At 38.3% G+C, this 13,173-nt stretch overlaps 1 protein-coding gene and 1 long non-coding RNA gene across 2 annotated transcripts in view; one reads left to right on the forward strand and one right to left on the reverse strand.

Moving 5' to 3' along the window:
- Nucleotides 1-28: 28 nt before the first annotated feature.
- Nucleotides 29-13,173, reverse strand: part of LOC134811606 (polycystin-2-like protein 2) — a 67,395-nt gene continuing 54,250 nt past the window's right edge. The window contains exon 2 of the mRNA XM_063818580.1: nucleotides 29-2,990. Coding sequence (XP_063674650.1) covers nucleotides 839-2,953 — 2,115 coding nt within the window. The 5' untranslated portion in view covers nucleotides 2,954-2,990 and the 3' untranslated portion in view covers nucleotides 29-838. The remainder of the gene's footprint in view (nucleotides 2,991-13,173) is intronic.
- LOC134811831 (uncharacterized) lies at nucleotides 5,488-7,114 on the forward strand. Its single transcript, XR_010159854.1, has 5 exons — nucleotides 5,488-5,576; nucleotides 5,739-5,764; nucleotides 5,933-5,974; nucleotides 6,128-6,187; nucleotides 6,731-7,114. It is a non-coding gene; the product is annotated as an uncharacterized LOC134811831 (long non-coding RNA).

Here is a 13,173-nt window from a genome sequence, read left to right on the forward strand (position 1 = left end):
ATCCCGAGTTATCAATTAGACACAGTGCTATGATTCAATAAAAATGTTGAGATATTCAAAAAATGACACATTAAGTTCGACCATATTGCAATATAACATAAATTAAACTGAATACTTTTCCAGTGATTGTAGCATTCCGACAATACTGAAGAGCAAGTAAACTTGTGTAATTAAACAAGCACTATAAGATGCAGTGTTCAGTCTCAAACGCAGTCTTCAACTCAGACTAAGCGACTCCATTATATCAATCAGCTAATTCCCACAACCTGCCTTTAAAAACAACTGTAGAACTATAAAGTACATTGTTACTGATATATTTTAAAACTGCGGGAAAATTACAATAAACTATCTACAATTATCTACAAGCTAAGCCACTGAGAGGAGTTAAGAGTAACACGTGACGTGTTCTCAGACAGCAATTACTTCTGGAAGATCATGCAAAGTGCTCACTTCATTCACAAAAGTGTGGAGCTCTGAGAAATCAAATATCTGTTAAATGGTCGTGAGGTCTGCGCTTTTGTCTGCACTTCTTCTTAACTCATACATTCACAATAAATCACAGCTATAACGTTCAAACTAAATACAAACTACTACAAGGTCAGATATTTTGTCAGTAACACTTCAGTAACAGTTCAAACTTTGTAAATTTTATCTAAATTTTAACACAGTTCCATAACCTAATATTTAAAGTAAATTTTAGGCGTTCAGATTATCGAGCATAATAAATAATTTTCACAGTTTCAACGTAGAGTTTCAAGGAGTAATTTAGCGTGACCAGTGTCTTAAATAAAAACTTAAAATTTCGTTAAAAATGTACATCAAATATTTACATGAGGAATTAGGTCCAGTCTCCCCTCAAATCTGTTTCATCTGGAATGTGAATAGTTTGTTCGTCCTCTAGTCCCTCTGGGAATGGTATTTGCTCTATAACAGGGTACACCCCTTTATTATACGACTTCTCCAGCAACTCTAGTTTTCCTAGAACTGCGTCTATCTTAGAGATAACACTGCCCATAGCATCGTCATTCCTGTCAACTCGCCTGCACAGAATCTTGAACTCCTCATAACTGGGGCCCTTGTAGGCCACTCTAGGGCCGAAGTGATCTCCCATGTTAGACTGGATGTCCCACTGTGGGAAGGAGGCGTTAGTCTCCTGAGTACGCAGCATGCGCGGAGGCTTCTCCTCGTCATCAAACAGACTATCCGCACTATCTTCATCGTCACTAGGTAACCCATCAGGCTGGACTTTGATTTGGGGCAGTGACTCCTTCATATCCTCGCTCCTCTCCTCCTCCCCCTCCTCTTCCTCCTCTCCCTTCTTACCACAGATACTAAACAATCCTCTCAACGTTTTCTTTATGTAATCTCCAAACTCCAATTCAGGCCTGTTTTCTGAGCTCATCTCAGATTTGACCTCCGAGTAGGTGTCGTTAATGATAGCAAGGAACATGTTAAGTAGAATGAAGAAGACACAAAAGATATAGGTGATGAAGAAAACAGGCCCCAGCAGAGTGCTGGCTTGCTCTAGAGCCAGAAAGTCGAAGTCTCCTAGAATGATCCTGAACAGGGTGTATGTACTGTCGTGGAATGTGGCAAAGTCTCGGAGAATTGTACCGAAGAGAAGCAGGCCTAGCTGTGCAAATGCGAAGAAGATGATGAAAAACATGACGGCAAAGCTGAGGATGTCTTTTGAGCACCTTGAAAGAGTCGTTGAGAAATGTCTCATGGTTTTGTTGAATTTCAGATACTTGAATATCTTTATCCATGAGAAGAAGAGACAGAGGGCAGCCAGATCGTTGTAGATACTCTCGTAGTAAGCAATGGTTTCAAAACTGGTGAAAGTGTCCATTTCAGTTCCTGATTTAGTGACGAGGTCGTTGATTGTGACACTCCTATAGAGACTTATAGCAGCGCAACCCAGTATCTTGATGATGATAATGTTGTCTAGCATGTTCCAATACTGCACGAAATAGTTCATTTTAAAGACCATGAGTTCAACAGACTCCACCACGATGTAATACACCACAAAAACAATAAGAGCCACTTCAAACCCAAAGAGGACATTGTCCTTTGTGCTAACATAACGAAGAAGCTTCTGGACGAGGATCTCATGAGATGTTGCAATCCCGCCCGTGGGTAGGAACTCTGCAACTAGCTTCACAATACAAAACATGTTAATGTTAGCATTGTACAGAGTGAAGTCAATGAACACTGCCCTGGTTCCCCTGTCTATCCAACCATTGAACTTTAGATCGTGGAGAATAAAGCTGGAAATGTTCTTATCAGTGGATAGCAGCTGCTGGAAACCACCGTGTCCGTATCTAGCAAGTTGTCCGGAGTAAGGTCTGGTGTTCAGCTTTTCGTTGTATATCTTACTGTCACTGCTCTGGTCAGCGTAGTAACTCACAAACTCCAAAGTAGCCTTGTCTTCCTCGTCAACTGTATAGTCACTGTAACAGTTGAACAACACATTGCTGAACACTGGCGGTATCTCGCACGAATCATTGCCTATCTTCAACTGCCGGATACGAGGCAAGGACAGCAGCTTGTTCTCGTTGTAAATGTAAATCCCTTTGTCGTTGATCTTGTTGTCGTGGATGCCGTCTAGGAGAGTGTTTTGGAGATATCTCCACAAACTGTCCCAGGTTTCTACATCCTGCCAGGTTGTTTGGATGTTGTTCCCGTCTATGAAAAGGTTCTCTACTGACTTGGTGTAATAAAACTGATAAGGAGTGACTGTCCCGTAGATTACAACTGATAATGTTATGAGGAACAAAATGTAAACAGTTAGTTCTTTAAGTTGTGACTTGAACTTCTTCTCACCGCTGGTAATGTTTGTTTGGGACTTTGACAAGAAAACACAGCCCAGAAAGCAATTACAAAGCCCAGGCTTTTGCTCTAAGTTTTCATCATCAACACATGTTGATGTGTTTACACTTCCATTGTTATCCATACTGCATCAGTCTTTGACAATGTTACATCTTATACGTGCTAGGAATATTGAATTAATTAGATCAAATCAGCTGATACAGACAAATTCATCAAACGTTTCAAAAAATTAGACAAATGCAAGAGTTGACAAATGACCACAGCACATTACGAGACAAAGTCACAGATTCAAATCAGAAATCGTAGTCAGCAAGCATTCAATAGTCACGTGATAAGTTGGAAAAGAGCACATCATTTGATTAACGCACGAGCAATGCTTGACAAAACCACGTGATCGTGACGATGTTACAAGCACTCGGGACAATGTAAACAGGCGTTATAAGATCAAAGTTTTTCAAGAAATATTCTTAAATTATCACAGATAATGCATGCCATATTGTACGTATTTACTTCAATATTATCAAATATCTCCAAGAACATGAGTGTTACTGTAAAATGTAAATCACACTGTGTAAAAACTCAAACACGACACACTCTACTGCAAAGATGAGCAACATTGGAAATAGATGAAGAATCTGTCATCTTTTTAAAAACAATATTAACACTGCAAATCCATCAGTATTCTGTAATCTGTATTTTGTCATAAACAATTAGCTCTGATCCTTTTCACACAAATATTATATCTTGTCCTATCTTGTCATATATTGTCATATAGTGTCGTATGTTGTCATATATTGTCAAATCTTATCGTATATTGTCAGATATTGTCAGATATTGTCAGATATTGTGGTATATTGTGATATATTGTGATCAAATTTTGTCGTATATTGTCTAATATTGTCTAGAATCTTGTCTAATCTTGTCAAATATTGTCTAATCTTGTCTAATCTTGTCGTATATTGTCTAGAATCTTGTCTAATCTTGTCAAATATTGTCATGACAATGGGCAGTTCCGGTCCCTGCCCTTCTGGCGACTGGTCTGTAACCTAACACTACCAGCAGGATATAAAACTTATTATTATATATAGATATAAACTGCAAAATTTATAAATCAGTCTGAGCTGCTGTTCAGCTGTGTTTTAACATTAAACAAGAATCTTGGGAATGTAGCAAAGGTCACGTGTGGCAGTACCGACCGAATCGCACTGACATTTTTTGTTGTCATGTGAACGTTCTCGGAGCTGGTCATATCGATATCAAAATGGGTGGGCGACAATTGACCCCCCGACAATTGACCCCCCGACAATTGACCCCCCCGACAATTAACCCCCGACAATTGACCCCCCGACAATTAACCCCCCGACAATACAATTTAATACAATTAACCCTGACCCTGACCCTGACCCTGACCCTGACCCTGACCCTGACCCTGACCCTGACCCTGACCCTGACCCTGACCCTGACCCTGACCCTGACCCTGACCCTGACCCTGACCCTGACCCTGACCCTGACCCTGACCCTGACCCTGACCCTGACCCTGACCCTGACCCTGACCCTGACCCTGACCCTGACCCTGACCCTGACCCTGACCCTGACCCTGACCCTGACCCTGACCCTGACCCTGACCCTGACCCTGACCCTGACCCTGACCCTGACCCTGACCCTGACCCTGACCCTGACCCTGACCCTGACCCTGACCCTGACCCTGACCCTGACCCTGACCCTGACCCTGACCCTGACCCTGACCCTGACCCTGACCCTGACCCTGACCCTGACCCTGACCCTGACCCTGACCCTGACCCTGACCCTGACCCTGACCCTGACCCTGACCCTGACCCTGACCCTGACCCTGACCCGATTAATTTACCCCAGTTTAATTACAATTGTCGGGGGTCAATTGTCGGGGGGTCAATTGTCGTTCTAAGCCCTAGATTTCGCGACAATTGACCCCAGTGTAATTACATAGGAGGTCAATTGTCGGGGGGTCAATTGTAGGGGGGGTTAATTGTCGGGGGGTCAATTGTCATGTCGGGGGGTCAATTGTCGTACTAAACCCTAGATTTCGCGACAATTGACCCCAGTGTAATTACATAGGGGGTCAATTGTCGGGGGGTCAATTGTCGGGGGGTCAATTGTCGCGGTACTATCAAAATGTGTCAATCTTATACAGCTGTCACGAATTCCATTACATAATTGTCTCTCGTGCTCAGCAAAATCTTTCTGCCGCGGACAAATCATTATAGACCAAACCCAAAAATAATTTGGATGCCTGAGCTCACTGCTCGGGAGAAAAGAGAGAAGAGTCATGTTTGTTGGCAGAAATCAATTAAAACTATCACCACAGCAAAAATCTTCAACAACAATCTTCCGGTTTCTATTGTCCTTGATCCCCAGTACGAATTTTTAATTACGGCTGACCCCCAAGCAACGCAGCTCATGAATAGATCTTATCAAAACTTGTCGATGGAGCAGTTCTAATAATAGACAATGGGATTGCTGCAGAGCATAGATATTCTATGCCCCGAGCAATCCCATTGTCTAAAGAACACACATCGTTAAAAATCACTCAAGCAATCGTCAACTAAAATGAGTGCTATCTGCGAAGGGAGTAAACATTTGGGTATAAAAGAGTAGTGCAAGCTTCAAAGCACCAGTGTTCCCTTTATCTAGATCAAAGACTATTGAGTTTACGGTTCCAGTGGTTCTACAAACACTTTACCAATGAGATCCAGCTTCACCATCGCCGTGTAAGTTAGATGTCTACATTTTTTTCTCTTACTTTTCATTTTTCGAATTAAGTGGCCACGACCCAATGTCTCAAAAATTTTGTCTCTTTATTAATTGTGCTTCAACTTTCTAAAGACAAATATTAGACCATACCCTTCACAAATTTATATATGTGTTTTCAGGACGTTACTGTTGGCCATTGCTTTTGGTAAGAACATTTTTCGTCGATACTCTGTAGGGTTTAACTGACATAGTTCAAACAAATTCTTGGATTAAACCTTTAAACTTTTAAACTCATTATGCTACATTAAAATCAATATCGTCATAATTTAGTTTAAACATTGACTTCTAAATTTAAAATCATATTTGTTTGCAGTGAGTTCTACTGTGATTATGTCAGACACGGAAGAACAGTTCCGTAAGTCTCACATTCATTTACCCTTTCAATTTATCCTAACACTTAATTAAAAATCAGTAGAAGACACTGAATCTCCCTTCCAATCGAAATATAACGAGCCTGGGATTTTTGTTCCTGTCTTTGCTTGGTAAATTTTGACACTTTATTTTTCAGCCGGAAACGATATTAAACATATTTACAAGATGCAAGATGAGATAGCTTTAAACGAAGAAGGTAAATTAATAATAGAAATGAAGGTACTTTGGCCGAAACACAACCCCACCAAACTTGTTAACGTGACCTCAATTTAACTTGAGGTAAAAGTTCATGGTTGTTGCTTTTATACAGAAGCTCAATACATAATACATAAGTCATAATTCATATAAATTAAAATACTGATTTTATAACTAGTTGTTGCTTGGTTCCCCAGAGAAGTATAACACTCGAAATAAGTGGGCAGACGAATCATTTTATAGTATAGGCTCAATTGAAAGAACAAAACCAACCCTCGATGATTGTTCTTTCTGCGACTATAATATATGTACCATGAAACGAACAGTCTGCCTGCTCATTTCAAGTGCTATAAAACCTACAGAATCTGACATCTTAGATACTTAAACCTAGCATTAAACGTGTTTTAAATTCCTGTATCCTCATTGAACGCAATTCTAAAATGTTTCAAAATATACCACATGGTATTATTTGGAGTGCACACTATAATTTTCATCTAACCCAGTTCAGTATTGCTTTGATCCATCACGAATAATAATTTTGCAGAAGAAGGAGGCCAGAGAAACCTTGTGAAGAGTCGTGAGGAAAACGAAGACTCAGGATGGTAATCAAGATAAATATTGCCCCACGCTGTGGGCCCTGCCATATCGTGGCTTTGCCACGATACATGAAATGAGGATCGTGACATGAGACAAGATAAATGTAGACTACTGTGGGACCTTTTTAAAAAAGACAGCATTGACTTTTCATCCGATCAGTTGTTTGTCGGCATCCACTTCTTTTTTATTTGGCCGCTTTCCTCTTTTCAGAACTGTAGAAGTATCCTTGTCGATTGTTAGCTATTATCGTGCAGCAATGAGATTTGTGATCAATTTTTGAGGATATTTTCTTCCCGATTACTGGTATTCGTTACAGTGATTATGCATTGAATTTTGTCGTTTTATTTCTTCGACTAAACAAAATACTTAAATTAAAAAGTTGGACGAGAAGCCGAGTAGAATTTTAACATTTTGTTTCACTGAATAACAAAGAAAGTTAGTAACTACCGTAACACAATATAATAATTGAAAGAAAGACAATTTTGGTTGTTTATTTTTTCATCAAAATATAGCTTAAGAGCTCTGTGAAACTATTTTCACTACTGGGCACTTTCAAAAACTATGCTAACGAATCTGTCACGGGAAAATTTCGTCTTCTAGAGGCTCTCATCTGGTGGATATACTCAATATTTTGATCAAACTGTGGGACATCTACAGGTTTGCGATTGTACAACTTTTACAAAAAGAAAATGTCTACTATGTCTATGAGCAGAGATAAATGCATTTAACTCCGGGCTAATAATGGTGGATATACTTTTCAGAAGAGTTTGGTGGATATATCATTGATTGGCCTGTAACTTTACGTGTGGTTAATTTATGGTGATTATTTGAAGATAGAATTGTAGCAAATTGATTTGCCTCTATGATAAAAGGCAAAAATAAGGAAAGATATTTCAAATTTAAGGCTATATATGGTGGATAATAAAACTATGAAATAAAATTCAATACCGAAAATTTTCAACTGAAAACAGCTTTACTCAGTTAACGGATCAGGTTGGAAATCGTTCAAGTTTATATAGTCGTAATATAACTACGACTGTTTCTAGATAGAAGATCCCATTTTGCTGTGTCAGTTCAAAAGAATTCTCAGTCCAAGCCGACTTTTCAGGTTAAAATTGGTGGATATTAAATGTGAATAACCTGCCTTAGTGATTGAGGCCTTAGATTTCTGACCTTAGATTCTCTCAATTATGAAATCATACACTGATATTGGTTTGTTCAGACATTTTTCTTGTTCAGCACAAAATTTGATAAGCTCAAGCCGACTTTTAAGGCCAAAATTGATGGATATTAAAATATCCTGGTCGATATTTTAAGTATTTTTGAGTTAATTATCCACCAAATTGGCCCTGAATGCAATTAAAATGGCATAGTACCTTATGCATAAATGTTCAACATCCTATATTTTATCTTTTTCAACTGCTTCTAATCATAATGATGGCTTAATTATTGATATTTTAGTAGTATTTATGTGTTTAACTAATTCATATAGACTGATATCCACCAAAAATAGCCTTTTAACTTGAATCTCGAACTTTATAGTTGATGCCATAGATTTAACATTGCATCATTTTAAGACCAGTAAATTGATGTTATCTAACAAATAACAGTCTTTAAAAAGAGGCAAAAAATATATCCACCAAATTTGACCGCAGCCTTTCTTATGAAATTTTGAAGTTATAACGATTATTGTTCAGTCTCAATCATACTTTGGGAGTTTAGATGGAATTCAATATTTTTAAAGGCCACCTTAAGTGGATTGGTCTGTTTCACTGTTAGTAAGATTTAGCCCAAAATAGAAACAAAAAGTGGCAGATAGTAAAGGTTAGGGTATTGCACACCATATCCTGGAGTTTCGTGTGTTCCAAAATTTATCCACCAAATTATGCCAAAAAAACTGATTTTTGGCAAATTTTAACATTTTTCTGTGACAGATGTTTTTGAAAGTGCCCTACTACAAACCTAAATAGCGCATTGTAAAGTCGGTTTCAGTTCAAAACGGTACGTATTTTGAGGAACTTTGTTTTATATTAATGATCATATCAATGATTTAACTAGTTGAACATTTCAGCTTGTACCTGAAACTGATATTATATAGTACACTTTACTACTAGACTTATTGTTATTATTATTAAATCTAAAATAGCTAATAGTAATATACCCTGGTCATTAGGAAAGTTTGCACGAGATGGACCACGTTTTTCCCAATTTAACTTTAGAAGATTGTCACAGGAAGAACTTTTAAGATAGGTATATGATATTTCACATGTCTATAGTTCAACTAATTGAGTTTCGATTAATAAAATTTTTGAAGCATTTATTCAAGGGCAAATTGAGGATAAAAGAAGAGGGAAGTTGTTTCGCTAATTGAGGGAAAAATGAAGCTGACAAGTAATTTCTAATTTTTGAATTATATTTGAATAATAACGTCTATCAAAGTATCCTCAGACCTAAAAAACCTAAGATGGATACTCTAGGTGGAAGGCCGGCCCAGCCGACCCCTTTTTTCCTTTTAATGGAGGGTAAAGTGAGGCTTACAGATCATTTCTAATTTTTGAATTATGTTTGAACAATAACGTCCTTTAAACTATCCTTTGCCCTGTTATATATTATATAGATACTTTGGGTCCATGGTATACTCCTCTTCTTTCTGTCTTTTGATGGAGGGTAAAATAAGGCTAACTATCAAGGTTTTGTTCATTACTTGTTTTACTGCTTCTTCGGACTAGCCCTTCAAATTGTTTCTGTCTAACCTGTATTCATGAATAGTCGACGATCATATGTAGTATGTACTAAAAGGACATGAGTGAAACAAATTTTTTTTTAGTGAAACAAATTTAAAATTTTATCCTTTATTTTACAATCATAATATAATAATATTTATAAGCCTCCGTTTTGAAAGTTTTAAATTTTAATACATTCACATTTCTATTTAAAATTCAATTTTATGTACAAGTCAATAACTGGCCGCCAAAGCCGCGCATTCTTGAAAACAGGATTAACTTTATTATAGTTATACTACTATGTAAATTTAAAACTATCCGTGGTTTTTTCTTTAAAATAAATAAGTTATAATTTGCCTAAGTCCAAAGCCAGCTTTGAAAAATTTACTATTAAATCATAATATATCGTCAACTTTAAATATGAGTTTTGGGAGGTGAGATTGAGACTAACTCCTGTCACGCTCATTATAATATTTAAGAAGTGATCGTTTTTATGTCGAATGCTTTTATTTACTGTTAGATTTAATATTTGAATGAGGTCGAAAAATTCTAGTTTCGACCGCATTTTTACTTTAATATACGAAAACAGGTTATAGACCCATTAATAAACTTGTAATTGTAGCCCACAGGTTATTGAGACTTTATCATAACGTATAAGTAAAACTTTGACATACGTTGCATGCCACTTTTCGCGCGCAAAGCGCGCGCCGCCGAAACAATTTTTTTAATTTTCCACAGAAGAATCAATACATATTGAATTATAAATATCCGATAATTCCATTAATAATCATTAAAAGTTGCTTTGTCAAACATGTATCAAGTAAAACTAAATTTATGTAAAACAAAATATAAATTGTATTGCCATATTACAATGTATGTATTGCCATATAACTTGTAGCGCTATGCACTACTGGGCCACGCCGCGCATCTTCTCGCAACCAGATCGGCGAAATGCACCGTACCACTGGGCCGATCGCCGAGCTGGAAAGGATTGACATCGTGAATCAACCATATAACATGATCACTCTACAGTCGATCTTCAAAATTATTTTAAAATGTAAAAGGGCCCCCGATGGTTGTAACCAACTTCCATCGATGTATTTTCGGACGCTGATTCCGAATCACCCCCCCCCCCCCCATGACATATGTGATATGGTTTCTCATAGCCATGTGTATACGCGTACTTTGTGACGCAAGCGAGAGGGCTCTGGTTAGCGCAAGCGAAAAACTGTATCGATCACGTGATATGACCGTATAATATTCTTTTGCGATAGTTTAAACGCGACAACTAGCGCTAGATCGATGGCGACAACTAGCGCTAGTTTGTAGTTGTCGCCATTTAGCGCTAGTTGTTACTGGCTAACGCAATTAAACGCTGGCCAGAGCAAAATATAAATTTGCAATAACTAGCGCAAGCCAGCGCAATTTTCGGGCAAGCAAATTAGTACATAATAAAAGCCCCCAAACATATATTATATTTCCTTGATTGACGATGTCTGCAACCCATCGAGATCGTTGCTTTGCTTCGCAGAGCAACGATCGACGAAGCAAAAATGCTAGTTCGCGACGAAGCAAGAATGCTAGTTCGCGCGGCGCGGCGAAGTCCTCCGATATTGATATGATATATTCCCATAACTGATAACTGAAAAAAGAATGTACTTACGCAAATAGGCACACGAGTAATATAATTACTTGTATCACGTGGTGACCCCCACTGTCGCTTCACTATAGTAGAGTTTCGACGATACAGGGGGAGCCGCGCACTCGTGCGCGGCGGGTCATACAACGTATGACAAATAATTATTTGTGTGCCCATTTCACAGAAGGACCATATCGCAAAGAACCTGCTGCTGACTGCTGCTGTCGCTCGCCGTTAGCAGCAGTTAGTTGACCATTGTTAATGGTCTGGCCCGGCGCGTGCGCTACTTCGTAGCACTTGCCATCAGTTAGTAGCAGTTAGCAGTAGTTTTATGCTCGTCTTTACTTCGCAACGCACACCGCGCGCAACTGCTGCCACTGCGCGCGGGCGAGCTTAATTCACAAGTAAACACAAGTAAAACGCGCCCGGGAGGCGGGCGCGCGCCACTACAAGCGCAAGGTCAGGGCTCTGGATAGACAATACTTTATACAGACAATTAAAGATCGTCTACATAAAGCGATATTTATAGGTTTGTTCAATAATTCTGTAGTAACGCAATGGGGCCCACTATTTACATGCTCGCACACTTCCGCTATAACCATTTGACGGATGTTACTCGTCTAAATTTCTTCGAAGTAGCGCGCGCCGGGCCAGATCATTAACAATGGTCAATATAACCATACGTTGCAGTGCGCAGAAAACACTACTTTACATTCCAAAGATTGCCCCATATCTAGCTACTTGTTAACGGGTGATACTCGTAAAATATCTGTTCTCGGCGCGCGTCCTGGTAGGTTGTAAACCTACAAGCTACTTGTTCAGATAAGTATTTAAGATGTTTTATTTAAAATTTATTTATATATTATATAAATTGAAATATTGTAAATGTAATATTTTCATATACTGTATCATGTATACTGCGACCGTAGTATTTAATTATTTTTTAGTTTGTTTAAGTACAATGTACATTGTTCGTTAAAATTGGTTGAAAAATTGAGATGTAAAATCATAATACTATAAGGTAAAATCCTTTTTTCTTTGAAATTAAGACCCCAGAAAACCTTACCACCTGCTGTATGACAACCACATTACTTTGCAAAGTTAAAAGGCTACGATCTTTTATTTAGACAAAAATCAAACTTTTCGGTTTAATTCAGAATTTAAGTTGTCCCAAATTTTGCTCCTGGCGCTGGGGAGCGAACTTTAATAAATTTACGCGTACGAGACGGAAATCTTGTTGAAACATGAAAATTCCGGTTAACCGGAAGGTTCTATATATTTTACTTTTGGAGATAGCTGATAGACCCCAGCCGGTAGGGTTTGCTGGGACTGAAACATGAAAATCAAAACTATTTTTCTCGACATTCCAAATTTTTCAGGTTTTCAATGGCATAAAATGGCATAAAATGGAGACTATTTCTATGGAGAAAATGGAAAAACCTATGAGTAATTCTCTATTTTATGCCATTGGCCCACACCCCCCCCCCCCACATAACAATGAGCTACAGACTAGTTCCTTTATTTTTAAGGACGATCTGCCCAATCTCCGATTAATGATTATATCTGATATAATTATAACTAAACATCTGGTATAACATTGATAAAGGGTGATAATTGTTAAATATTTGTCCCAAATATACTGTCGACGAGTACAACTCGGAGCGCGTCTTGGTAGATTAAAATACCTTCCGGGAATTATATCCACTAAAACTCGGGGACACCGAGAGCTGATAATTTGCACATTTTTCCCGCAAGGGAAGCGAAGGTATTTGGTATTATCAGCATAGACTCAGACTGGCTGGCGGCAAGTTTCAAAACAAATAACACTGGCGTTCTATATATTAGACACTATATTGTATCATGCGCACGTATCACATTACACCCATTCCAATCGGAACCGGAACGTATTATAACACACATAACCCCGGGATGCGCAGGGATTATATTTCAATTTTTCCCGCGACGCGCGGGAAAAATTTATAATAATTTTGAGTGCGAAGCACGAGAGATTATTATGAAAATAACCCC

The sequence above is a fragment of the Bolinopsis microptera genome, chromosome 2 (assembly GCF_026151205.1).
Source record: "Bolinopsis microptera isolate Bmic1 chromosome 2, MBARI_Bmic_1.0, whole genome shotgun sequence".
NCBI lineage: Eukaryota > Metazoa > Ctenophora > Tentaculata > Lobata > Bolinopsidae > Bolinopsis > Bolinopsis microptera.